This window comes from Geotrypetes seraphini, chromosome 1 (assembly GCF_902459505.1).
Source record: "Geotrypetes seraphini chromosome 1, aGeoSer1.1, whole genome shotgun sequence".
Classification (NCBI taxonomy): domain Eukaryota; kingdom Metazoa; phylum Chordata; class Amphibia; order Gymnophiona; family Dermophiidae; genus Geotrypetes; species Geotrypetes seraphini.
This window is the reverse complement of record NC_047084.1, coordinates 150,708,188-150,733,384: the sequence shown is the minus strand read 5'-3', so window position 1 is coordinate 150,733,384 and position 25,197 is coordinate 150,708,188. Positions and strand designations below refer to the sequence as shown.

General features: G+C 43.1%; 1 protein-coding gene across 4 annotated transcripts in view; it reads right to left on the bottom strand.

Annotated features, from left to right (window-relative positions):
• Positions 1–25,197, bottom strand: part of SMARCA5 (SWI/SNF related, matrix associated, actin dependent regulator of chromatin, subfamily a, member 5) — a 436,858-nt gene that overhangs the window by 230,380 nt on the left and 181,281 nt on the right. For all 4 annotated transcript variants that reach the window (XM_033939984.1, XM_033939968.1, XM_033939959.1 and 1 more), the window contains 2 exons: positions 17,204–17,325; positions 3,566–3,718 (listed from right to left, as the gene is read on the bottom strand). In XM_033939984.1, the coding sequence (XP_033795875.1) occupies positions 3,566–3,718; positions 17,204–17,325 (275 nt within the window). The remainder of the gene's footprint in view (positions 1–3,565; positions 3,719–17,203; positions 17,326–25,197) is intronic.

Sequence of the window (25,197 nt, the reverse complement as noted above, 5' to 3'; positions counted from 1 at the left end):
AGTTTCTGGAATCCTGTGGATTACAGGACCAGAGGCAACATGGATTCACTAGAGATAGGTCTTGTCAGACAAATCTGATCAATTTCTTTGACTGGGTGACCAGAGAATTAGATAGAGGATGTGCGCTAGATGTGGTGTATTTAGATTTTAGCAAAGCCTTTGACAGTGTTCCACACAGACGTCTAATAAATAAACTGAGTGCCCTCGGGATGGGTCCCAGAGTGACAGGCTGGGTCAAGAACTGGTTCAGTGGAAGGCGACAGAGGGTAGTGATCAATGGAGATCGCTCTGAGGAAAGGGATGTTACCAGTAGTAGTAGTGGTGGTGGTGGTGGTGTGTCTCAAGGTTCTGTTCTTGGGCCTGTTCTTTTTAACATTTTTATAAACGATATTGCTGAAGGGTTGTTGAGTAAGATTTGCCTCTTTGCAGATGATACCAAAATCTGCAATAGAGTAGACACACCGGATGGTGTGAATAACATGAAGAAAGACCTGGCGAAGCTTGAAGAATGGGCTGAAATTTGGCAGTTAAAATTTAATGCTAAGAAATGCAAGGTCATGCATTTGGGCTGCAAAAACCTAAAGGAACGGTACAGTTTATGGGGTGAAGAACTTATGTGTACGACAGAAGAGCGAGATTTTGGTATGATTGCATGTGATGATCCTAAGGTGGCCAAACGGGTTGAAAAGGTGACGGCGAAAGCTAGAAGGATGCTAGGTTGCATAGGGAGAGGTATGGCTAGTAGGAAAAGGAGGTTTTGATGCCTCTGTATAAGACTTTGGTAAGACCTCATTTAGAATATTGTGTACAATTCTGAAGGCCGCACCTTCAAAAAGATATAAAAAGGATGGAGTTGGTGCAGAGGAAGGCTACTAAAATGGTATGTGGTCTTCATCATAAGGTGTATGGGGACAGACTTTAAGATCTCAATCTGTATACTTTGGAAGAAAGGTGGGAGAGGGGAGATACGATAGAGACATTTAAATGCCTATGTAATGTAAATGCGCATGAGTCGAGTCTCTTTCATTTGAAAGGAAACTCTGCAATGAGAGGGCAGAGGATGAAGTTAAGAGGTGATAGGCTCCAGAGTAATCTAAGGAAATACTTTTTTACAGAAAGGGTGGTAGATGCATGGAACAGTCTCCTAGAAGAGATGGTGGAGATAGAGACTGTGTGTCTGAATTCAAAAGGGCCTGGGATAGGCACGTGGGATCTCTTGGAGAGAGAAAGAGATAATGGTTACTGCAGATGGGCAGACTAGATGGACCATTTGGCTTTTATCTGCCATCATGTTTCTATGTTTCTATGATGATCATTGTTACCAAGGTGGGCACCCACCCAAACATTAGACATACTTTCTCCATTCATGAGAACCAGATCCAGCATCGTCCCTTCCCTTGTGGGTTCCATCACCATTTGTCTGAGTAGAGAGTTTTGAAGGGCATCCACAATCTCTTTGCTTCTTTCCGATTCTGCAATCAGGTCCTTCCAGTCCATATCATACTTAGCTTTTGGATATCCACAACTAGCTCTTTGTCTAGCTTCTCTGTTTGCATTGAAGGTCTCAAAATGACTCCTATACACTCCTCTTTCTTCAAGCTGATCCATAATGCTTCCTCCAATCCTCAGGACCCCTGTATCACCACTGCTTTAATATCGATTTTCACATATAGCGCCCCACCTCTCCGGTCATCTCTAATCTTTATAAAAAGGTTATATCCTGGTATGGTTACATCCTACTCATGGGAATCATTGAACCATGTTTCTGTGATAGCAACACTATACTATGTCAGCTTCTAGCATCAGGGTTTGTAGAGCTTGAACTTTAATAGCCAAACTACGAGCGTTTGTACTCATTGCTTTCCAGCAACATTTTACTGGTTTCCCCTGTATAGTGTTTTGCCTACTTTCCTCTCCCCTTTATTAATGATGGTGTTGGCTTGACCTTCCCTACTGCTGTTGCAATTATACATTTTCTGAGGGTGACTTTTTGATACCACCTGCTTCTCTTTGTCACCCCACACTCCAGTTTAAATGCCTAGTAACATATTGCCTGAATTTTTCAGCAAGTAACTTTCTACCCACCATAGAAAGATATAGGCTATTTCTATAGCCTTTTGTTTTTCCATATATTTCCCCATCCTCCAATATAGCTAAAACCACCTTGTTGACATTAGGCTTTGAGTCACTTATTGAACTTCTCTGTATTATGAAACCTTTCCTCATCCTTACCAAAAAGACTACAGTCTGTTCCAATGACTTCAGTCTCTTTCCCAACTTCTGGAATGCTCTCTGTGCTTCAAGCATGCCACTGTTGGCCAGATCATTTGTTCCCAAGTGGATTACAATGTCAGTTTTAAAATCCTGACTTTCTTCTTTGATAACATTCAGTATGCAGTTTGTATCTCTGCTGGCTGAGAATCCTGGAAGGCATTCAACTTTATTTGGCCCCATGAATTGAGTTCATAAATTAATGCCTCTGATAATGGAGTCTCCTAATAACAAGAGATTTTGTGATTTGCTGTCTTGTGCTTTGTAGGTGTCTTTTATTGTGATTTACCTTGTTTGTAAACTCACTTCAAAGTCCATTTCCTGTGCATCAGAATGCTCCAATATAGCATAACAATTATTTAAGGGTAAAATTGCTATATTGGAGCATTCTGATGCACAGGAAATGGACTTTGAAGTGAGTTTACAAACAAGGTAAATCACAATAAAAGACACCTACAAAGCAGAGATGAGGAGGGTAAGGAATGATAAGTCTATTAAGGTGGCATGGATGAAAGTCTGGACATTAAAATCAAGATTAACTGTTTGTAGGAGGTACGTGCTGAGAGAGAAAGCCAGTATTTCAGCTTATTTGACTTAATTGAGTCTTCTTAGTGAATACAGAGAGAGGCCGCTTAGGTGTTTTCAATAATAGGTGGCATTATCAAGTGATTAATAAAATTTGAAATTTTCTGATACAGGTGAAGAAGATTGTCGAGACTCTGATGAGGTAGAAAACCTCGACCCTGAGTAGTGTCTAAGAGAGCTCCTACGAACTAATCAGTTACATGAGTTAGTGGCTGAGAAAAACAAAGGTGAAGCAAAAAACAAAGGGAAAAAGTTTGACGTGCTAAAGAGAACTCTGAACACATAGCTCAGCTTCGCGGAATATAAAGAACTTCAGGTCTCGCAGGAAGGCACTAACACACACGCGGTAAGTGAATGCCTTAAAACTTAAAGTGACAGTTCACTTGTTATCTGTCCTTACCAGGTTCCATGGATGTCACCCATCTGTGAGAATATTATACCACTTGTCCTCAGAGAAAGATCTCATTTCCTAAAAAGTCAAGCTCATGTATGTGATTTTTCATCATAGTTTTGTTTGTTTAACACAATATTTTGCTCTATACCCAATCACTATAATCTCTGAAGTGCTGTAAGTAATTCATTAAATGTTATACACTTATAACCACAGCTTCACTCAATCAGATTTTACCATTACAAGTTTAAAAACTGCAGATACATAATTTTGTTTTTAAATTGCTTAAAAATATGATTTATATTCAAAAATACAAACCATTGCTTGAAGATCAACTTGTGGATTCCAATCTGAATCATACAAAATGACAACGTCAGCTGTTGCAAGGTTTATTCCAAGACCACCGGCACGTGTGCTGAGCATAAATATAAACTTCGTGCTGTTAGGCATATTATATGCATTGATCGATTCCTGTCCATAACAAGATAAATGTTAGTTTATACAATCTTTTTAATTAAAACATATACATATATATATATATATATACACATACATATATATACATAATACATACACACACACACATAAACACCGTATATACTCAAATATAGGATGAGATTTTGGGCCCTCCCCAACTTGATGCAGGCCTCTGATAGGCTGGGACAGGAGAAATCCCTCCCATCTCCCGGCTGATACAAATAATTTTTTAACACCCCTCCCCCCGCATACTTTTTCAGTTATCCCTGGTGGTCCAGCGGTGTATGGGCAGGACCGCATCCTGCCATGCGCACCTCCTTCTGGGTTTGCCAATCAGAGCGCACAGGTACGCAGGAGCGAGCTTCTGGAGCTCCTGCACAGCCCTGCGCCGCTAGCTGAATGACTGGCGCCAGTTCTCACAGGACCTGGTGGCAACCATTCAGCCAGCGGCGCAGGGCCGCGCGGGAGCTCAAGAAGCTCGCTCCTGCGTGCCTGTGCACTGTGAGCCCCAAGCCCGGAAGGAGGTGCACAGCGCAGGAGCACGGTCCTGCCCATACACCGCTGGACTACCAGGGATAACTGAAAAGGTACACGGGTGGGGCGGGTAACAGAAAAGGTACGTGGGGGAAGGGGGTTAAAAAATTATTTGTATCGGCCAGGACGGGAGATGGGAAGGATCTCTCCTGTCCCGGCCTACCACCAAAGCAGCTTTCTGTCTAGAAGTAGAACCTAAGACTTTGTATCAGAAAATGTTCTTAGGAGAGATCCAAGTACATACCTGGCTAGCACTCAAGGCTACTGAGAGGTACCTCTTTGTCTGTTGGCACCTAGACCTCCATCAGCAAAGAGCCTTCATGAAGCTTCCAGAGATGGAAGAGGCGGTAGGTCAGGGTGTAGTGCAAAGCCTGGCAGGGAGGGAGGATAGGGTGCAGTGCAGATCCTGGCAAGTAGTGAGGGGGGGGCAAGAAGGGAAGGAGGCTGGGTGCAGAACCTGGCAGGGGTGGACATGAGGGAGAGGACACTGGATGCAGATCCTGGCAGGGCAGGGCACTTGAATATTAAGCCCCCGTCTTATATTCGAGTCAACCATTTTTCTTCCTTTTGGGGGGAAAAATGGGGGTAACTAGAAACAAAGTACACCAAACAATTTTTTGCACAAAAAAATAATACTTTTTAACAAAGGAGATTTTTAAATAAAGTCCATCCGGTGATACCTTACATTTATTTTTACCTAAATTGCACAAAGATAATAAGAATCCTCCAAATAGACCAATTATTTCAACACATGGTTCACTTTTAGAGCTGCCATCGATGTTTGTAGATGAATTTCTCAAAATTGAAGTTCGCAAATGCAAATCTTTTATACAAGATTCAAAAGATTTTTTGAAAAAAATGGAATCTATAGACATTGAAAAAGGACCATTTATTATGGCTACTTTGGATGTTTCATCACTATACACATCTATTCCTCAACAAAAAAATTATAAGTTATCAAAAAAATTCTGGAAGCATAGGAGAAGCCCCATACTATCCCTACAGATTTTTTATTATCCATTGCTAAACTGGCAATGTGTGAAAATTTCTTCTCTTTTGATGGCAATTTATACAAACAAACTCAAGGAGTTGCTATGGGCACAACTTTCACCCCTTCAATAGCCAATCTTTTTATGGCTTCTTTTGAGGATTTTTGGATCTACCATTCATTGTTTGAAGAAAAAATTCACACATGGGGCACTACACAGACGATGTCTTTCTTCTTTGGACAGGTTCATCCTCACAATTAAATAATTTTGTTTTATGGCTCAATTCTTGCAATTCAAATATACAATTTACTGTAAATTTCTCTTCTTTGAGCATTCATTATTTGGACATTTTGATCATTTAGGAAAATAACATGTTTACAATAAAAACATTTGAAAAACCAATGGCAAAAAACTCTTTTTTAGAATACACCAGCTGCCATCCCAAACATCTTTAAAAAAGTTTGCCGTTTTCCCAAATATTGAGGCTAAGACAAAATTGTTCACAGTTTAAAGATTTAAAAATACAAGCTAAAAGCCTCAAAAACAAATTAAGTGAAAGAGGCTATCCCAATCAAGTTATACATCAGGAATACAAGAGAGCCAAATACAACAACAGAGTTCTACTATTACTAGATTCTACCAAAGGCTCGTCTTCCAATTCTGACCAAACCATTACATGTTTTCTTCAGCATTCTACATTTAGGGCTCCTTTTACGAAGGTGTGCTAAGCGTTTTAGCGCATGCACCAGATTAGCGAGCACTAGCCAAAAATCTACCGCCTGCTCAAAAGGAGGCGGTACCAGCTAGCGCACACTATTCCGCGCGTTAAGGGCCTAACACACCTTCGTAAAAGGAGCCCTAAGTGCTGATATTACCAAAATTATTAGACATAGATGGGATGCAATTCAATCTCTTCCTTTTATTCAACAAACAAATCTAAGATTCGTCTTTTCTAGGAGAAAAAATCTTAAGGAATTTTTAGGGGCGTGGCTTGGACGCGAATTCCGATGGTTGGGTGAAGGAGAAGCTCCGTACAAACAAGCTCATTTTACAGAAATTACTACCAAATATTAATTTTAAAAAAAGAAAATCAGCAAAACAATAACAGAAGATGACATCTAACAAACAAAACAAGTGCGATTCAGGCGCTAGTGGATCCGGTATTGGCAGCAATAAAAGATCGAAACCAGAGCCAAATACAACGCCTTCAAAAGTTCCGTTGCCATCGGATGAAAGCCCCGACGTCATGGAAGAATTGAGACAAATTAAAGAAATAGTATTAGACAGCAATAAGAAACTACAAAAAACAATTGAAGATGCTGCACTTCTTACCAAAAGAGTGGATGTAGTTGAAAACAGAATAAATGACCTGGAAGACAATTCAGAACAACTGAATATGGACATGAGACAATCCAAAATAATATGGAAAGAAGTTGAAGAAATAAAAAGAGACCTTGAAGACAGCCGAAATCGAGAAAGAAGAAATAATTTAAGGATCATCGGGATCCCGGAAGGGGTAGAAAAAAATGACCCGATAACATTCCTGGAACAGTTTCTACCTAAAGTGTTACCTTTAAAATTCAAAGCTGCATTAGAGATCGAAAGAGCACACAGAATACCTACACAAAATAAAAACCTTCAATCAAGAACAAGAATTTTAATATTTAAACTTTTGAGACACCAACAAGCAGTAGAAATCTGACAACTTGCAAAAGAAAACAAAAACCTCAAATGTCAGGATGCAAAAATCCACATTGTCCCTGACTTTGCAAAAGAAACTGCATCACGTAGAAAACAATTCCTGGACATGAGACCCCAACTACGAGCTCTAGGGGCTAGATATGGCCTTCTTTATCCAGCAGTAATGAAAATTACTATTGCCAACAAAACTCAAAACTTTTCAGATCCTACAAAACTTCAAGATTTCCTCGACCAATATGAACAGCCAATGACCTCTTAAACAAGAATTTAATATCGAATTTTATATTTGTGTTTATATTTATATTTATATTTAATTTAATAAAACAAAGATTGAATATAAAATACAAATATAGAGTTTCGATACAGAAATAGAACTTTTAACTCCAACGGAAAAGAATTGGAAGAACATGGAACTATGATTTGAACTACAAGAACATTCTAAACAACGAGACAAGAGAAGAACAAAAATCTACAGCACATATTTAAAGATATATAAAAAACTTACTTGTAAGACTCTGAGCCAGGAAACGTTCCGATAGTAAGACTGTAAGATTGCGCAGTATTTGGCTTTTATTTACTCACGACCTTACATTAAGAGAGTCGCTGATTGGATATGAAAAGCTAGGGGGCGTCAAATTTTAAAAAAAACCACCAATCGCTTTGATAAATGTAAGATCTAGAGTAAAACAAATTTAGATTGGATAAAAAGGGTGATTTCCTTTTAATGAAAATACTTCCGGTTACTTTGCGTTTCAAATCGCACATGACAGGAATCTATGCTGAATGAATCTATATCAGAAAATTCCAGCATACTGTCCTGTCATACTGCCAGATGAAGAAATTCAAGCGTGCTTGGGACAGACACAGAGGGCTATGGCAATGACAGAGGAAGGAAATGGCTGCAGATTGAGTATTGTCTGAAGTAACAGTAAACATGATCAACCTAGGACACGGGATGGGCCAAGAGGTTTGTGAAAACTGAGAAATGCTTTGTTACTCTTCTGGATATGACAGTTTCCTGTTCTGTTGATTTGATATTATTAGTGTGCAGCTGTTGACTATTTTGAGAGGAAAAGATTGAAAATAATCTCCTATGTGTTATGCTAAGGAGATATCTGCTCATCCCTTTTGACTGCCTTCAGACCTCTACCTGAGCCTTAGAAATTTGAGTTTTAGGATTTTAGATTCAATTATTCATCTTCTTGAATTATTTCTGTATCCAACTGAACCTATAGTCTACATTGTTGACATATGTGATATTTTCCTTGAAGACCAGCGATAAAAATGTAATTCATACATAACTTTTTAAAAATGATAAAATTTCTTGACATCACTTGGAATTTAATGATAGAAAACATTTACTATATTTTACAATACAAACTGAAATATAAAAATAGACTCATAAAAAATTATACATTGGGAATCTATAACCGAATAAAATAAATTAAAATATCTCTAAAGGGGGAAATATAGTTTAAAAGATAAAATAAAAATTAATTGTAGTAAATATAGTTATATATTGCAACAGCTTGTGGGAGTTATGTACACCTAACCTCAATATGCGTATCCAAGTGTTCATATTAAAATGGGGATGGAAGGGAGGGGAGGGAGGGGGGAAATATAATGGAGGGTGGGGTAAAGAAGAAAATGGGGATATTTTAAAATATTTTAAATACTGGGGGAAAAAATTAAGAAAAACTATGTACTATATATTTTTAAAGAAAATATATTATAAATGTATAAATGGATCTTAAAATAATATCCTTAAACGTTAATGGTCTAAATCATATGATAAAAAGGAAAAAAGCACTATTATTTTTAAAAAGGCAAAATGCGGATTTATGCTTTATACAAGAGACCCACCTCTCAAATATTGAATCTAGTAAACTGCAAGGAGGTTGGGTCAAACATTGTTTTTTCTCACCAGCTACAAGGAAAAAAGCAGGTGTTGCTATTCTGGTAAATAAAAAATGTACTGCTACATTCAAATTAAAGGCAACAGATATTCATGGAAGATGGATAATTGTGGAAATGAATATGGGAAATACTACCATGACGTTGTTTAATATATACGCCCCTAATTCGAACCAAAATGAATTTTTTAAAACTCTTCAACAATTGATTTTGCCACTGGCTACTTCAAATCTAATAGTAGCTGGGGATTTTAATGCTGTTATGGATCCTTTATTGGACAAAAACCCAAGTAGATATATGAAATCAATGGGATTAGATAATTTAATACAAACTTGTGATTTGATAGATATTTGGCGAATACTTCATTTTGATGGACGGGAATTTTCATTCTGTTCTCATGTTCACAATTCTTTTTCAAGAATAGATTATATTTTTATATCAAAACATCTAGCACATCAAGTGACAAAAGCTGCCATTGATCCAATCATTTTATCTGATCATGGTGGGGTATGGATTGAAATTAAGATCACGGATCAAAATACAAATAGACCAATATGGAAGTTTGATAATGCATTGCTTGCTGATCCAATATTTTGTGAAAATTTTCAAATAAAAATGAAAGATTTTTTTCAAATAAATGATAAAGATGAGATCTCTAGAGAAATATTATGGGATGCATTTAAAGCATCAATAAGAGGACAAATTATTTCTTATTCGGCTTATCTTAATAAACAAAATAGAAAACAATATTCTAACTTAGAAAAAGAAATTAAAAATTTAGAATTAAAACTTATAGGAAAATGGGAATATTCTATACAACAAGAACTGTTAAAACTTAAAGGTAAATACAATGAAATATCATCAAAGATGATAAGGAGAGATTTATTTTCTCAGCAAGCATTGTATTATGGAAACTCAAATAAGTCGGGAAGAATACTGGCAAATTATCTAAAGGTGAAAAAAAAGAAAACAAAAATAATTGCTATAAAAGATGAAAAAGGTGATACATTAACACAAATTGAACCAATCTTAAAACAATTCCTAAAATTTTATAAATCTCTTTATTCTTCCGAGACTTATTTAAATAAAGAAAAGGAAGGTTTAGAATTCTTGAAACTATTAGAGGGTCCAAAAGTTCCTGAACATATAAAACGAAGTTTGGAAGAGCCAATATCACTAAAAGAATTAGGAACAGCTTTGAAATCCCTTAGAGTTGGATCCGCTCCAGGTGGTGATGGTTATACAGTGGAGTTTTATAAAACATTTCAAAACTTTTTATTACCCTATTTGTTAAATCTTTTTCAATATCAACTTAATAAAGGTTGTACAAATGGCACTATGGCAGAATCATTAACAATAGTTTTGCCAAAGCCAAATAAAGATCCCACTTTGGTATCAAACTATAGACCAATATCTTTAATAAATGTAGATGGAAAATTATTAGCAAAAATGCTTGCGTTAAGATTGACTAAAGCTCTCCCCCATATTATAAGTATGTCTCAAACAGGATTTGTTACTCAAAGACATTCATCTCATAACACTAGATTAGCATTCCATATGTTATACTTAACAAAGAAATTGAATGAGCCCACTTTTGCTGTTTCTTTAGATGCAGAAAATGCTTTTGATAGAATAGAATGGACATTTATGTATCAGACAATGGAATGGTTTGGTATAGGTCCTGGATTCACACAAATGATACAAACATTATATAGCTCCCCCTTTGCTAGATTATACATTAATAATACGTTTTCAGAAAAATTTAATCTACAAAGAGGAGTTAGACAAGGTTGTCCTTTGTCTCCTTTACTGTTTGATATAGTTTTAGAACCCTTAATATTAGCAATCCAACAAGAAAAGGAGATACAAGGTATACCTCATTCAGATAAAGAATACAAAATATCAGCTTACGCTGATGATTTATTATTATATTTGAGGAATCCAGAATCTACCATTCCACATTTACTTGAACTGATTGAAAAATTCAGAAAATTTTCAGGATATAAGATAAACTGGAACAAATCAGAAATACTTCCATTAAATATACATTGTACAAAAGGTTTATTTGATTCATTCTCTTTTGTTTGGAAAGAGGATGCTATTAAATATCTTGGAATTTGGATTACAAAAAATTTGGAAGACACAATGAAAATTAATGAAAAAAGTTTATTACAAAAAGTGACAGAGATGTGTGAGCAATGGAACCCTTTACACTTATCTTGGTGGGGAAGAGTACAAACTGTTAAAATGATGATATTACCTGTAGTCTGTTACCAAATGGGAATGATAACCAGTTTTCTTCCAAAATTCTTTTTATAAAAAGTTAAATAAGATATTGACAAAATTTATTTGGCTTGGGAAAAATCCCAGAATTGCTTTAGTGTCATTGCAAAGACCAATTGCGGAGGGAGGGGTAAATTTTCCCAACTTTTATAGGTATCATCAAGCCTATATTTTAGGTCAAGGTATGTATTGGATCCTCCCAGAACCCACTGACAATATTCCAGACTGGTTCTGGCTAGAATGGAGACTTATGTTTCCTTTACGTCTTAGTCATATAGTTAGTATCAAAATGCCAAGGCTATACAAAGAACATAAAATATTCATGGATACATGGAAAACTTTAAGATACATAAGTAATCTAACTCCTATTCCAATTAGTAAATCAACAACTCAAACGATTTGGTTAAACCCCAAGATCAAAATAGGCGGTTTCAAAATAATCTGGAAAAACTGGATGACAGCAGGTATTCGTATTTTAGATGATATAATAAAAAATGGTAAAATGCTGGAGTTTTCACAATTGCAACATAAATTTGATCTTAATAAAACACAATATTTTAGATGGTTGCAATTGAAGCAATCCATTCAGGTAGGGTTCCCTGAATGGAAAAATCTTACCAATTATCACAGTTTGGAATTCTTGTGTTTCCAGATAAACTCAATAGGACATGAAGCCGCACAATGGTATAAATTAATATCCGGATATATAAATAAAAAACCAAAAAATGGACTTAGAGACATTTGGAGCATTGAGATAAAACATCATATTAATGCATCTCAATGGCCACGACTTTGGTCTTGGAGGTTAAAATGTACGGTGTCAGCATCTATGAGACAAACTTGGTTTTTTCTTTTGCATAGAGCTTTATGGACCCCTACACGTTTACATAGAATTGATAGCTCTAAATCTAATAGATGCTGGCACTGTCATGTTGAAATTGGGACATTAGACCATCTTTTATTCTTTTGTCCATTCATCTTAACATTCTGGAAATCAATCTGGCCCCAAATTAATAGGATGTTAGAAAATCCAGTAGCCTTGACATATGATACTATATTATTTGGAACAACAATGAAAACAAGAAGTCAAATCTCATCAAGCAATAACAAACTTTTATTTATTTTAACTGGAATAGCAATACAACAAATCACATTTAATTGGAAAAGGCATGACAGGTTAAATTACACTTTCTGGTGGAATTCTGTTTGCCATATATACAAAATGGAACTCACCATAGCAACACAAAAAGGATATATTAATAAATTTCAAAAAATATGGAGACCATTAACAGAATTTTGTAAAGAACAATAATTTTCCCATGTTTAGAATTTGATTAGAAGGGAAAGGGGGGAACATATTTTTGAATAATATACAATATATAAAAATTTAAATGTATAATATAATTAATGGAATTTTGATTAAAAGGGAGGGGGAGGGATGGGATATTATTATTATAATTAATAAGAAATATGTAACTTTAAAATTCTGATATATTAATTGCATCTATTTTTAAATAATTTACCAATATGTAAGCTTATCAAGTGTGTATATATAAGTTTGTATAAAGAATATGTAATTCACTTGTTGTAACATAAGAAAATGAATAAAAAAATTCAAATCTTAAGGAATTTTTAAGTCAACAGACAGTTGGAAAAAAGCCAACTAACTTACTTCCAACAGGACATTTTAAATGTGGCTGCTGCTCTTTCTGTGAATTTTCTATGCAGATTAAAGAATTTACCCACCCTATTACGAAAAAGATCTACAAGTTAAAGAATTTCAGCACTTGTAAAACGGATTATGCGGTATATGTAATCATGTGCCCATGTTCAAAAATTTATGTAGGCATGACAACAAGAACGTTTAAGATGCATCTAGCCCGGGGGTCAGCAACCCGTGGCTCTTTTCCACCTTTGCTGCGGCTCCGGTAGTGTGTCACGCAGGCATGCAGCTTACAAGTCCGGCGTCGCGGCGGGAAATAGCCATGCTGAGCAGTGAGCTCAGCACATACACAGATGAAAGCCTTGCTTGCTGATTGGTCCGGCGGCCCCGCCCCGCCGTGCCGCCGGACCAATCAGCAAGTAAGGCTTTCATCTGTGTAGTGCTGAGCTCACTGCTCAGCATGGCTATTTCCCGCCGCGACACTGGACTTGTAAGGTGCACGCCTGAAAAAGAAATCATCCTGGCCGGGGTCGGTGTCATGCTCCGGAGATCTACAGCCTTCCTATCTCCCTCTCCCTTCTACCTGTTTCCGGCCACATCCCCTGCTCCGCGGCTCTCTTCGGCAACTCAGCAGCAGCGATCGACACAAGCTTCTGACGTCGGGGCCTACCCTCTGCGAGTCCCGCTTGTTTCAACTTCCTTTTTCCACAAAGGCGGGACTCGTAGAGGGAAGGCCTCGATGTCGGCAGCTTGTCTTGATCACTGCTGCTGACGAGTTGCTGAAGAGAGCCGCGGAGCAGGGGGGTGTTGCCAGGTGCAGGTAGAAGGGAGAGGGCCAGATGCAGGACTCATGGGTGAGGGAGGGGAAGAGAGAGAGAAAGAGAGAGGGGAGGGAAACAAAAGGAAATATTTCATATAGGGCTGGGCCTGAGTGGAGGGAGGGTGGAAAGATTCTGGCTACAGGGTGCAGGAACAAAGGAAAAGGGGGGAAAGCTGAAAATGGAGATAGTGACACAAAGAAGAGAAAGAGTAAGCAGGACCTACTGAATAAGGATAGAGATACAGAGGGAACATGAAGAGGAGGTGAAATAGAGACATAGAAGTAATACTGAAAAAGTGTGTGTGTGGGGGGGAGATAAAGACATTGAAAGGGCAAATGGTGAACATGGGGTAAAGACAAGGACAGAGACAAATGAAGATTCTGAAAAAATGGTGAGATAGGGATATAGGTGAGATGGACACAAAGAAGGGTGATGCTGGAAAATAGGTGGAATGGTAATTCTGACAGACACAGAAGGGAAATGCTGGATCAAGGAGAGATGGGGCTCAGGCTGGATGGAATGAGGAGAAATGCCTTGTTGGCCCGGAACTTCCTCTCCTACGTCAGAATTGACGTCAGGGAGCGGAATGCTGGTCAGCGCAACACTTCTGCAGGGAAAGCTTGGGACGGCGGTGGCTTGGGGGCTGTTCCCCGATTGCGGTGGCAGCAAACCGAGTGGCTTGGGGGAGGGCACGGAGACAGAAAGAAGGGGGAACAGGGAGACAGAAAGAAAAAGTTGGGGGAGAGAATGAGGTCTGGAGGAGAGGAAACATACAGGAGGCTGAAAGAAAGGAAGAAAGATTGGATGCACAGTCAGAAGAAGAAAGTGCAACCAGAGACTCATGAAATCACCAAATAGCAAAGGTAGGAAAAATGATTTTATTTTCAATTTAGTGATCCTGTATAAAGCATTAAGATAAGAAACAATATATGCAGTGTTAGATTTGTTTTATAATGGTTTTGCGGCTCCAAGTTTTTTTTTCTTTTCAAAAACGGGTCCAAGTGGCTCTTTATGTCTTAAAGGTTGCAGACCCCTGATCTAGCCGAACATAAATCCAACATAAAAAGAGCCACTAGTTCAACACATTCAAAGATCTTAAAGGCTTTGTTATAGATGTGGTACAAAAGAATGACAGAGGGGGTGATCTCTGTTTAGTTTTCAGACTTAGGGAATGTCATTGGATTTTCAATTTACATACATTGGCTAGCCAGGGAAGCACGAAATTTCAAACCGGAACCTGAACAAATCTTTAAGGGAGACCAAGCAGAAAAATTAACATCCATGGAAGTAAGAAGCCTTGAAGACGTACGTAGGCAGATAGAAAAATTAAAAACTGACAAATCACCGGGCCCGGACGGAATCCACCCTAGGATACTGAAAGAACTAAAGGAGGAAATAGCGGAACTACTACAGCAAGTCTGTAATCTATCCCTAAAAACAAGCGTGATCCCGGAGGATTGGAAGATAGCCAATATTACGACAATCTTTAAAAAGGGATCAAGAGGTGACCCGGGGAAAATGGCAGAAGAACTGATAAAAGATAGCATCGAGGAGCATCTAGAAAGTAATAAACTTATGACAACAAGCCAACATGGCTTCTGCAAGGGAAGATCATGCCCAACAAACTTATTTCACTTCTTCAAAGGAATTAACAAATGGATGGACAAAAGGGACCCCATAGACATCGTATACTTAGACTTCCAAAAAGCCTTTGACAAGGTACCCAATGAAGGCCTACTTCGGAAACTGAAGAACCATGGGGTGGAAGGAGACGTACACAGATGGATCAGGAATTGGTTGGCGGGTAGGAAGCAAAGGGTAGGAGTGAAGGGCCACTACTCGGACTGGAGGAGGGTCACGCATGGTGTTCTGTAGGGGTTGGTGCTTGGACTGCTGCTATTCAATGTATTTATAAATGATCTAGAAACAGGGACGAAGTGTGAAGTAATAAAATTCACAGACGACACCAAACTATTTAATGGGCTAGGACTAAAGAGGATTGCGAAGATTTAAAAAGGGATCTGAACAAACAAGGGGAGTGGGCGACGAGATGGCAGATGAAGTTCAATGTAGAGAAATGTAAAGTCTTGCACGTAGGAAATAGAGGTACAACTACACGATGGGAGGGCTGGTAACGGGTGAAAGTAGCCTAGAAAAGGACTTAGGGGTACTGATAGACAAGACAATGAAATCATCGGCCCATTGCGCAGCGGCCTCTAAGAAGGCGAACAGAATGCTAGGTATCATCAAGAAAGGTATTACAACCAGAACGAAGGAAGTTATCTTGCTGTTGTATTGGGCGATGGTACGCCCGCATCTGGAGTACTGCGTCAAATACTGGTCGCCATACCTTAAGAAGGACATGGCGATACTCGAGAGGGTTCAGAAAAGAGCGGTGAGATTGATAAAAGGTATGGAAAACCTTTCCTACGCTGAAATATTGGAGAAACTTGGGCTCTTTTCCCTGGAAAAGCAGAGGCTTAGAAGGGACATGATAGAGACTTACAAGATCATGAAGGGCATAGAGAAAGTGGAGAGGGACAGACTCTTTAAACCTTCGAAAACTACAAGAACGAGAGGACATTAGGATAAATTAAAAGGGGACAGATTCAGAACCCAATGCTAGGAAGTTCTTCTTCACCCAGAGGGTGGTGGACAACTGGAATGCGCTTCCAGAGGGTGTGGTAGGACAGAGTACGGATTAGATGTTTTCCTGAAGGAAAAGGGGATTGAAGGGTATAGATAGAGGATTAATATGCAGGTCCTGGACCTGATGGGCCGCCGCATGAGCGGGCTGTTGGGTATGATGGTAGGATCGACTGGTCTGTTTTTTATTGAATAAAAGTTTTCCAAAATAAGCAATAATGCTAATTTATTTAATTTTTTATGAGGAATGCTAATTTAATTGGTCACGTATTTTTTGAATTAAATGATATGACGTTATTCAATTCTGATTAGCTATTTATGAGCTTGGCGTCCCGAGTTGGTGGCGTCATTTTGAAAACTTTGAATCATGTAGGAAGCTGTGTTCCGTAAGTATATTTAAATTTAAACTAAACTGCTGCTTGTCTAACATCAAGGTATTGCTGAACATTATCTCCTGACGAAGCCTAGAATGGTAAAACGGAGGCCCCGTCGGGTTTCACTAAGCACTGCCGTTCACTTTCAGCGGCATTTACCAAGTTAAGTGCTTTTTGAATTTATGGGCGCCATCTTCTACTCATTATTATAGTGTTAGAACACTGATGATGATTAAAAATGTCAAAAATATAAACACAAAAAAATATTAAAACTATTTATATAAAAATTTAAAAAAATATTTAAATAGAATAGGGAGCTTGGGCCAATGATTAAGATACTGACCTGCAACAAATATCAGCAGTCAACTGCTTGACCATTGGTCTCTGAGGCACATCTCCTCTGTTAAAAAGTATTTTTTGTGCAAAAAATTGTTTGGGTGTACTTCGTTTCTAATTATTTATTTCAAAACCCAACTGTGTATATGTGTTTATGGAAAAATGGAGGTCTTGACTTATATTCGAGTATATATGGTGCTGCAGCCATTTGTACTCACTTGTCTTTCTTCATGAGGAGTCTGTCCATCCAGTCTGCAATATTCATAATTTCGCCACATGCAATAATCTTCTAAGATATCCAGCACTCTTGTCATCTGGCTGAATATCAACACACGCGAGCCTGAGTTTAACAGACAAATAAAATTTCATGGTTACAAGTTAAATAGTAAGGAGAAATAAGGTTCTTACCTGCTAATTTTCTTTCTTTTAGACTCTCCAGACCAGTACAGTTCACTGATGGGTAATAGCTCACTAGGACCAGCAGATGGAGACTGAGACAAAACTTTTTGGCTGTAATACAAGTACCATGTTTCCCTGAAAATAAGACCTACCCCAAAAATAAGCCCTGGCAGGATTTTCAGGGTAGGTCTTAATATAAGCCCTACCCCCAAAATAAGCCCTAGTCCCGGGAATTGCCGGTAGTTTCCCCTTCCTCCCTCATATCCCTTGTGCAGCAGAACCCTTAAGCGAGCACCACTTCCACCGCCCCCCATCCCCCGAACACCCGCCATGCAGTTGAATCCCAATCCTTCCCTCACTCCCATCAGAACCCCGCTGCGAGCCCTCATACCTCCCTAAGCAGCGTCGAGCCGGCAGCACTCTAAACAGGCTGCTTCAGCCTTCCGCTCGTGAATTCACTCTGCCTCGTTACTAACATAGGCGGAGAAGGCTGAAGCAGCTTGTTTAGAGTGCTGCTGGCCCAACGCTGCTAGGGAGGTATGTAGGGCTTGCTCGTGGTCGGCGGGGTTCAGATGGGAGGGAGGGAAGGATGGGGGTTTGGCTGTGCGGCGGGTGCTTGCTCAAGGGTCCTGCTGTACAAGGGATGGGAGGGAGGGAAGGATAGAAGCTGGGTAAGGGTCCTGCTGCAGAAGGGATGGGAGGGAGGAAAACTGGGCAAGGGTCCTGCTGCACAAGGGATGGGAGGGAGGGAAGCTGGGCAAGGGTCCTACTGCACGAGGGATGGGAGGGAGGGGAGGAAAGATGCTGCACATGTGGGGGAGAGAAAGGAAAGAGGAAGAATTGGGGCGAAGGAGAGGAAGGGAGAGATGACCATGTACATACCCTCAAAATAAGACCTAGTGTGTTTTTAGGGCCTAAAATTAATACAAGACACTGTCTTAATTTTGGGGAAACACGGTAGCTGTGCTTCCCTCAAATCTAACCAGTCTGCCAAATAGCTAAGCAGAACTAAGTCCTAAGTAGAACAGTAATACTCCGAACAGGAATAACAACTAGCATAGAGCAATACTGTTGGAAATTGCATAAAGCCCCTTCCGCAAATGTCCCCGCATTTCGCAAGCAATACCAGCTGAGCCATAGCCGCTGTTCTTTAAGCGATTCGACCCAAGAAAAATACTAGAACCCGCAGAAAAATTCACACGCTTCCTGCAAGAACAAACAGGCAGACAGGGTGGGGGACTGTACCGGTCTGAAGAGTCTAAAAAAAAGAAAATTAGTAGGTAAGAACCTTATTTCTCCCTCTTTAGCACCTCTCCAGATCGGTGCAGTTCACTGATGGGACGTACCAAAGTAGTACCCATCATGGGTGGGGCCCCCAGAGGGCCGCCATCAGAACATGCTGTGAAATGGCTGAAAAGGAACCGCTGTTGGGACTAGCTATACCGTGCTCAGTTTGGAGAACCGATGGGCACAGATGAACTCTCATTACAACTGCCATTGTCACAGGACTGCTTGGAAATTGAGTCTTGAACCAGAACAGAAAGAAAAATTGACTGAATATAAGAACACTAGTGTTTTAGCCCGTTACATTAACGGGTGCTAGAGTAGATGTCTGTCTGTCTGTTTTGTTTTGTTTTTTTAAATTTGTCTCTCTCTCCTTGGACGCAGTCATTCTTTCTGTCTGTGTCTCTCCCTGGCCCCCTGTCTGTCTATCTTTATTTCTAACTCTATCCTCTTCCCTCAATCCTGCATGTGGCCTTTTTTCTTTCTCCTCCCCACTTCCTTCCAACGTCTGCTCCCCCTATCCTCCACACTTCCATTCGGTGTGTCTCCCTCTCTCTACCCCTTCCATCTACTGTTCACCCTCTGTCTTGCCCCTCTCTTCTCTTTCCATCCAGTGTCCGCCCTCTCTCTCTCTGTTCCATATGTCCTCTCTCCATCTCCTCCTTCCTTTTCCCTTGGTCTGGCATACCTTCCTCCTTCCCTCCAAGCCATTCTCTCCCCCTCTGCTCCCTTTCCTCATTTAACTACTTCATTGGTCAGCAGCAGCATTCACAATTCATTGCTGTTGCTGGCTTCAGGTCTTTCTCTCTGGCCGGTCCTGTCTTCATGAAAACAGGAAGTAGGCAGGACCGGCCAGAGAGGAAGGCCTGAAGCCAGCAACAGCAGCGAATTGAAAACGCTGCTGCTGCCTGAAGCACCCGAGGCAGACGCTTCTCTCCCCTCCCAGCCCAACCCCCGCTGACTCTGCGACCCTCCCAGCAAGATGACTTTAATATCAAACCTCCCTCCAGCGTTGGCAGCCGCAGCACGCTAAACAGGCTGGTTCACGGCTTTCTTCTACCATTGAGTCCTTCTGTCGCGTCATTGATGACGTCATCAGTGACGCGGCAGAGGGACTCAACTGCAGGAGAAAGCCCGAAGCAGCCTGTTTAGCGTGCTGCGGCTGCCAACGCTGGAGGGAGGTTTGTGCCGGTATGTGCAGAACCGGTATGTCCCTCCCCCTCCAGTACGTGTGCAGCACTTTGCGCGGCGCATCCTCCCACGATCCTGGGTCGGCCACAGCGCTCCAGTGTGGGCCCTAACCGCGCATCCGCTCTCCTGCCTGCCATGGACCTACGGATCACGGAAGCACGCAGGCAGGAGTGCGCATGTGCGGCTAGCGTTTTATTATATAGGATAAGAACTGCCGCTGCTGGGTCAGACCAGTGGTCCATCTTGCCCAGCAGTCCGCTCATGCGGCGGCCCTCAGGTCAAAGACCAGCGCCCTGAGACCAGCCCAACCTGAGTACGTTCCGGTTCAGCAGGAACTTGTCTAACTTTGTCTTGAATCCCTGGAGGGCGTTTTCCCCTATGACAGACTCTGGAAGAGGGTTCCAGTTCTCTACCACTCTCTGGGTGAAGAAGAACTGGTAGAGAACTGGAACTCTCTTCCAGAGTCTGTCATAGGGGAAAAACCCTCCAGGGATTCAAGACAAAGTTAGACAAGTTCCTGCTGAACCAGAACGTACTCAGGTAGGGCTGGTCTCAGTTAGGGCGTTGGTCTTTGACCTGGTTGCAAGTAAGTAAGCTCTGTGGGAGGTTTTTTTTTTCTCTTGAAAGAAAAAGCTGTGCTTTCTTTCCAAGGTAGACAAGTCAATGAAGCCGTCTGCACAATGCATGGTGGCGGCGAAAAGGGCGAACAGAATGCTAGGAATGATTAGTGGGATCACAAACAGATCAGGGAAGATTTTCATGTCGCTGTACCAGGCCATGGTATGCCCTCATCTGAAATACTGCGTCCAGCACTGGTCACCGTACATGAAGAAGGACATAGTACTACTCGAAAGGGTCCAGAGAAGAGCAATTAAAATGGTTAAGGGGCTGGAGGAGTTGCCGTACAGTGAGAGATTAGAGAAACTTATCCTCTTCTACCTTGAAAAGAGGAGACAGAGGAGACATGATCGAAACATTCAAGATAATGAAGGGAATAGACTTAGTAGATAAAGACAGGTTGTTCACCCTCTCCAAGGTAGAGGGAACAAGAGAGCATTCTCTAAAGTTAAAAGGGGATAGATTCCATATGAACGTAAGGAAGTTCTTCACCCAGAGAGTGGGCGCGGGTGCAGTCCAAGGTTTGAAGGAGTTGCTTCATGTCATTGGCATGTGGTCCCGGACAGAAGGAGGGGAGCACTATTGATTGGTTTATGTGAAAAGGTGAGACTACCTTTGGGTGAGTTCTCAGTACTGCGTAGTCGTGAAGGATCTGTGTGTATGGTGGGTACATAGCCAGGGCCTGGAGCTCGCTGATGTGATGGTGATGAGAAGGAGAAATTAGGTTCTTACCTGCTAATTTACTTTCTTTTAGCTTCTCCAGACCAGTAGAGGTTAACTTTACGATTGGGTATATATCTAATCATGACCAGCAGGTGGAGACTGAAAACAAAACTTTGGGACAGTATATCCTAGCCCCTCCTCTCTATTTCCCTCAGTCTGCCGAATAGCCAAGCAGAACCAAGAACTGGAAAACAACAGAGAGAAAAAACAATACTCCGAAAGGAGTAACAAATAACATACCCAAAAATGCTGTTGGAAAATGCAGAGGAGAAATTCCCGAAGGAAGAAGGTCCCCACAGCTCGCCAGCTAAGCCAGCCGAGCCACAGCCGCTGTTCTTCAATACTCCCCGGCCCTAGAAAAATACTAGAACCCGCAGCAAAAACCAAAAACTGCCCGCGCAACAGCCCCGACAACAACAACAACAGACAGGGTGGGGACCTCTACTGGTCTGGAGAAGCTAAAAGAACGTAAATTAGCAGGTAAGAACCTAATTTCTCCTTCTTTAGCACTCTCCAGACCAGTAGAGGTTAACTTTACGATTGGGACGTACCAAAGCAGTCCCCTCACGGGCGGGACCCCCGAAGGGCCGATACCAGTACACGTTCACCGAACACCGCGTCCCGACGCGCCTGAACATCTACCCGATAATGCCGAACAAAAGAATGCAAGGAGGACCAAACCGCAGCCTTACAAATATCCACCGGAGGCACAAGCGACGACTCAGCCCAAGAAGCCGCCTGACCCCTAGTGGAATGAGCCTTGAGAAACTCCGGAACCGGCTTCTGACTCAGAAGATAAGCGGAAGCAATCATCTCCTTGATCCAGCGCGCAATAGTAGCCTTAGAAGCGCCAGCCCCCCGCCGAGGACCCGCCAGAAGCACAAAGAGATGATCGGAGCTCCGAAACTCCCGGGTCCGCTGCACATAAGCATGGAGGACCCGACCGACATCCAACTTGCGCAGCTGTCGTTGCTCAGAAGAACCCTCCCGACTACCCAAGACCGGGAGGACCACCGATTGATTGACATGAAAAGGAGAAACTACCTTCGGCAGAAAGGAAGGAACAGGCCGCAAAACAACCCGCTCCTTCGAAAACTCCAGGAAGGGAGCCCTACAAGAAAAAGCCTGTAGCTCCGACACCCGTCTAGCGGAAGTAATGGCCACCAAAAAGACCGACTTCAGCGTAAGGTCCTTCAACGAACAGCCATCCAACGGCTCGAAAGGAGGGCGCACTAGAACAGAGAGAACCAGATTGAGATCCCAAGAGGGAACCGAGGGCCTTATGGGAGGCCTGAGCAACTTGGCCGCCCTAAGAAAGCGAATCACATCAGGAATGGCTGACAAACGCTGACCTGTCACCAGCCCCCGAAAAGCCGACAGGGCCGCCAGATGAACCCGAAGAGAAGACCAGGCCAGGCCCCTATCCAGGCCATCCTGCAAAAACTCTAGAATGTTAGGTAGAGAAGCGCGAAAGGAGACCACTCCCCGCGCTCGGCACCATTCCTCAAAAAGACGCCAAACCCGTACATAAGCCCGAGAGGTAGAAAGCCTCCGGGACCCCAAAAGTGTAGAGATCACCTTGTCGGAATATCCCTTCTTACTCAGGCGGCCCCTTTCAAGAGCCAAGCCGTAAGACAAAAGGGAGACGGGTCGAACATGGGAATGGGACCCTGCGTCAGAAGATCGCACCCGAGAGGCAGCGGAAGAGGATCCGCCACCAGATGCCTCACCAGATCCGCATACCACGGACGACGAGGCCAATCCGGAGCCACCAAAACCACCAGCCCCGGATGGCGAACAACGCGAAGCAGTACTCTGCCCACTAATGGCCAAGGAGGGAACACATACAACAGCCCCTCCGTTGGCCACGGTTGGACCAGAGCATCCAGACCCTCGGCCAGACCGTCCCTGCGACGACTGAAGAAGCGGGGTACTTTGGCGTTGCCACTTGTAGCCAACAGATCTATCAGGGGCTGCCCCCAAGCACGCACTAGCAGCTGAAATGCCTCGGCGCCGAGACACCACTCTCCCGGATCCAAGAAGTGACGACTGAGGAAGTCCGCCTGAACGTTTTCTACCCCGGCAATGTGAGAGGCCGAGAGGTCCAGAAGATGCGACTCCGCCCAAACCATGAGCCGAGCCGCCTCCTGCGCCACCAGAGTGCTCTTGGTGCCCCCCTGACGATTGACATAAGCCACCGCCGTGGCATTGTCCGACAGGACTCTGACCGACTTGCCCAACAAAAGGGAGTGGAAAGCCAACAGCGCCAGCCGGACCGCCCTGGTCTCCAACACGTTGATCGACCAGGAGGCCTCCTCCGTGGACCAGGTTCCCTGAGCTGAGTGACCCAGGCACTGGGCCCCCCAACCCAGGAGACTCGCATCCGTAAGGAGCACCGTCCACTGCGGAAGATCCAGACCCACCCCCTGAACTAGGTGAGGGGTCCGGAGCCACCAACGCAGACTGCAGCGCGCCAAGCCTCGCAGGGGAACCGGAACATCCATCCCGTGCCTCTGGGGAGACCACCTCCGGAGCAGAGCATACTGGAGAGGACGCATGTGGGCCCGCGCCCACCTCACCACGTCCAGGGACGCCGCCATCGACCCCAGGACCTGGAGGAAATCTCGCGCCCGAGGACACCGGGACGCCAAAAGCAGGCGAATCTGAGACTGCAATTTGCTCACCCGGGCCTCTGGGAGGAAGACCTTCCCCAAGGAGGTGTCGAACAGCACCCCGAGGTACTCCAGACGCTGAGCCGGAACCAACCGACTCTTGGAAAGGTTGACCACCCAGCCCAGCGACCGGAGAAACTCCACCACCCGAGCCGTAACCCGGGAGCTTTCCTGCAACGACTTGGCCCGAATTAACCAGTCGTCCAGGTAGGGGTGTACCAGGATGCCCTCCGACCGCAAGGCTGCCGCGACGACCACCATCACCTTGGTGAACGTCCGGGGAGCCGTGGCCAGCCCAAAGGGAAGCGCACAGAACTGATAGTGCCGACCCAAGATCGCAAAGCGCAGGAAACGCTGATGAGAGGCCCGAATAGGAACATGCAAGTAGGCCTCCGTCAGATCGAGAGAAGTGAGAAACTCCCCCGGCTGAACCGCCAGAATGACCGACCGCAGCGTTTCCATACGGAAAGAGGGAACCTTGAGAGCCCTGTTGACCCCTTTCAAATCGAGGATGGGCCGAAAAGTCCCCTCCTTCTTGGGCACCACAAAGTAAATGGAGTACCTGCCCGTGCCCCACTCCGGGGGGGGCACCGGAACTACTGCCCTGAGATCTAGCAAGCGCTGAAGGGTCTGGCGAAACGCCAGCGTCTTCCCAGGAGTCTGACATGGAGAAGCGAGGAAAAAATCCGGCAGAGAGCGGGCGAACTCCAGGGCATAACCGTCCCGCACCACCTCCAGGACCCACTGATCGGACGTGATCTCGGCCCATTTGGGAAAAAAGTCGCGCAGCCGGGCCCCCACCGGAACCAAGGGGGGCGCCGGCAAGGCGTCATTGTGCAGGACGGGAAGCGGGGGAACCGGCGGAGGGATTCCCTGCCCCCCGACGGGCCCCCCGAAAGGGCTGCATGCGCTGGAAGAACCGACCCCGGGAAAACCCCGGAGACTGGAAAGAAGCAGCCCCACGCCCAGGGCGATACTTGCGAAATTCCCGCAAACGCCCCCGGGCCGCACCACCCCGAGACGCCGGGCGGGCACGGTCCTCCGGCAAACGGGGAACTTTCGAGTCCAACAGAGTCTGAATCAACTTATCCAAGTCCTCTCCAAATAAAAACGACCCCCGAAAGGGAAATTTAGTAAGCTTAGCTTTGGACGCAGCATCCGCCGCCCAAGCGCGCAGCCACAACACACGCCTTGCGGCCACGCCAAAAGCCATGGACTTAGCCGAGATCCGCACCAAGTCATACAGAGCATCCGAGAGGAATGAGGCAGCCATCTCAATCTTCGCTACCTCCTGATCCACCAGAGACCAGTCGTCAGACTCTCGA